Source organism: Arachis ipaensis, chromosome B06 (genome assembly GCF_000816755.2).
Source record: "Arachis ipaensis cultivar K30076 chromosome B06, Araip1.1, whole genome shotgun sequence".
NCBI classification, from domain to species: domain Eukaryota; kingdom Viridiplantae; phylum Streptophyta; class Magnoliopsida; order Fabales; family Fabaceae; genus Arachis; species Arachis ipaensis.
The window spans coordinates 125,450,855-125,452,264 of record NC_029790.2 but is presented as its reverse complement, the minus strand read 5'-3'; the positions used below and the strand labels follow the sequence as shown (position 1 = coordinate 125,452,264).

Below are 1,410 nucleotides of genomic sequence, written 5' to 3'. Positions count from 1 at the left end.
GATCATTTAAATGATTTTATGCAGAGTTATAAACACAAACTAAAACCCATAATTGCAAGAACGTACTGCAAACTACAATTTACAAATTACAAGCCAATAATTTCTTGGTAAAGTATATTTTATTTTTGATGGGATTAATTCTCCCACAAAAAATGCTCCTCAAGCCTGAATCCATAATCAACTGCAAATAGTAGATGCCAAGAAGGAGAATAAGAGGAAGAAGATGCAGTACTCTTTCCATCGTCGGAGAAAAGATCTGGTAGCAGGTCAAACAATGCGCCATCATCATCATCATCCATACTTGAAGATTCTTGCTCATTACTATTATTAGTGGAAGTTGAAGATTCCATTATTAGGCCATGATTTTGTTGTTCTTGTTCAGCATCAGCTTCAGTATTGTTCTCGACGGCTGCCGCCTTGGAGGCCGCAGCTTGAATGTCCTTAGGAGATGTACTGACTGGCCTTGGGTAACGCCGAGCCATTTTAGGGAAATTGAGGTAAGCTGAAGGGCCTTTGATGGCTAAAGCCGCCACGTCATGCGCTTTTGCCGCCATTTCAGCGGTTCTATATGTTCCCAGCCAAATTCTTGATTTCTTTCTTGGCTCCCGGATCTCAGACACCCACTTCCCCCATGCCCTCATTCTCACACCTCTGTATGTTGGGTGATGCATCCCTGCGTAGTAGTCGCCATTGTTCTTCTCCATTTTCTTGCACTCGTTGCCGTTTTTGGACATTTGACATGCTCTTCTTGATGAGATTCTTTCTTTAATGGTGCTTGAATTTGAGGAGTTTGAAGTGGTGGAGACTTGCACAGTGCTAAGGAATTTTTCTTCAGTATCATCACTTTCCATGTTGATAGCTTAGCTTAGCTACAGGGATATATTAAATTGTTTAATTATTAATACTCTACACACACAATGATGAGTGATACAATTGTTTGTCTTTTTCTTCTTCATGAAAGAACTGGATTTATATAAAGAAGAAAAAGAAAAAGAAAAGAGAAAAAAAGAAAAAAATAAGTATATAGGAAAAGGAATATAAAGGAACATGGGCTCCAGAAGGCTACAGTTCAGCTAATTTATTTGGCATGTGACAAATGAAGGACATGCATATAATACACACGGAATGTTATTTGCGTATATTTTCTATTTTTAGTATTAAAATAAGGGTTTTTTTTTTCCAATTTGTTTTCTAAGGGCACATGATGATAAGAATACTATGAATGAAAAATATTAGAGAAAAATCTAAAATAACCCTGACAATTACTTCGAAAGACAACGAGGTTCTTGACAAAAAAAAAAAACTCAATCTGATTCTTGACAATTACTTCGAAAAGACAATGAGGCTTCTGTACCAAAAAAAGTAAATGTTAATTTCTTTGGTACAGGGACTAATCAGTCCCAAAAAAAA

General features: G+C 36.6%; 1 protein-coding gene across 1 annotated transcript; it reads right to left on the bottom strand.

Annotated features, from left to right (window-relative positions):
* LOC107648485 (ethylene-responsive transcription factor ERF034) lies at positions 7 to 1,040 on the bottom strand. The gene has a single exon (XM_016352332.2). It carries the CDS (start codon positions 849 to 851, stop codon positions 135 to 137), a length of 717 nt encoding a protein of 238 aa, XP_016207818.1. The 5' UTR covers positions 852 to 1,040; the 3' UTR covers positions 7 to 134.

Excerpts from the sequence above, each read along its gene's own strand:
- LOC107648485 (XM_016352332.2), bottom strand. The coding sequence starts at position 851 with ATGGAAAGTGATGATACTGAAGAAAAATTCCTTAGCACTGTGCAAGTC.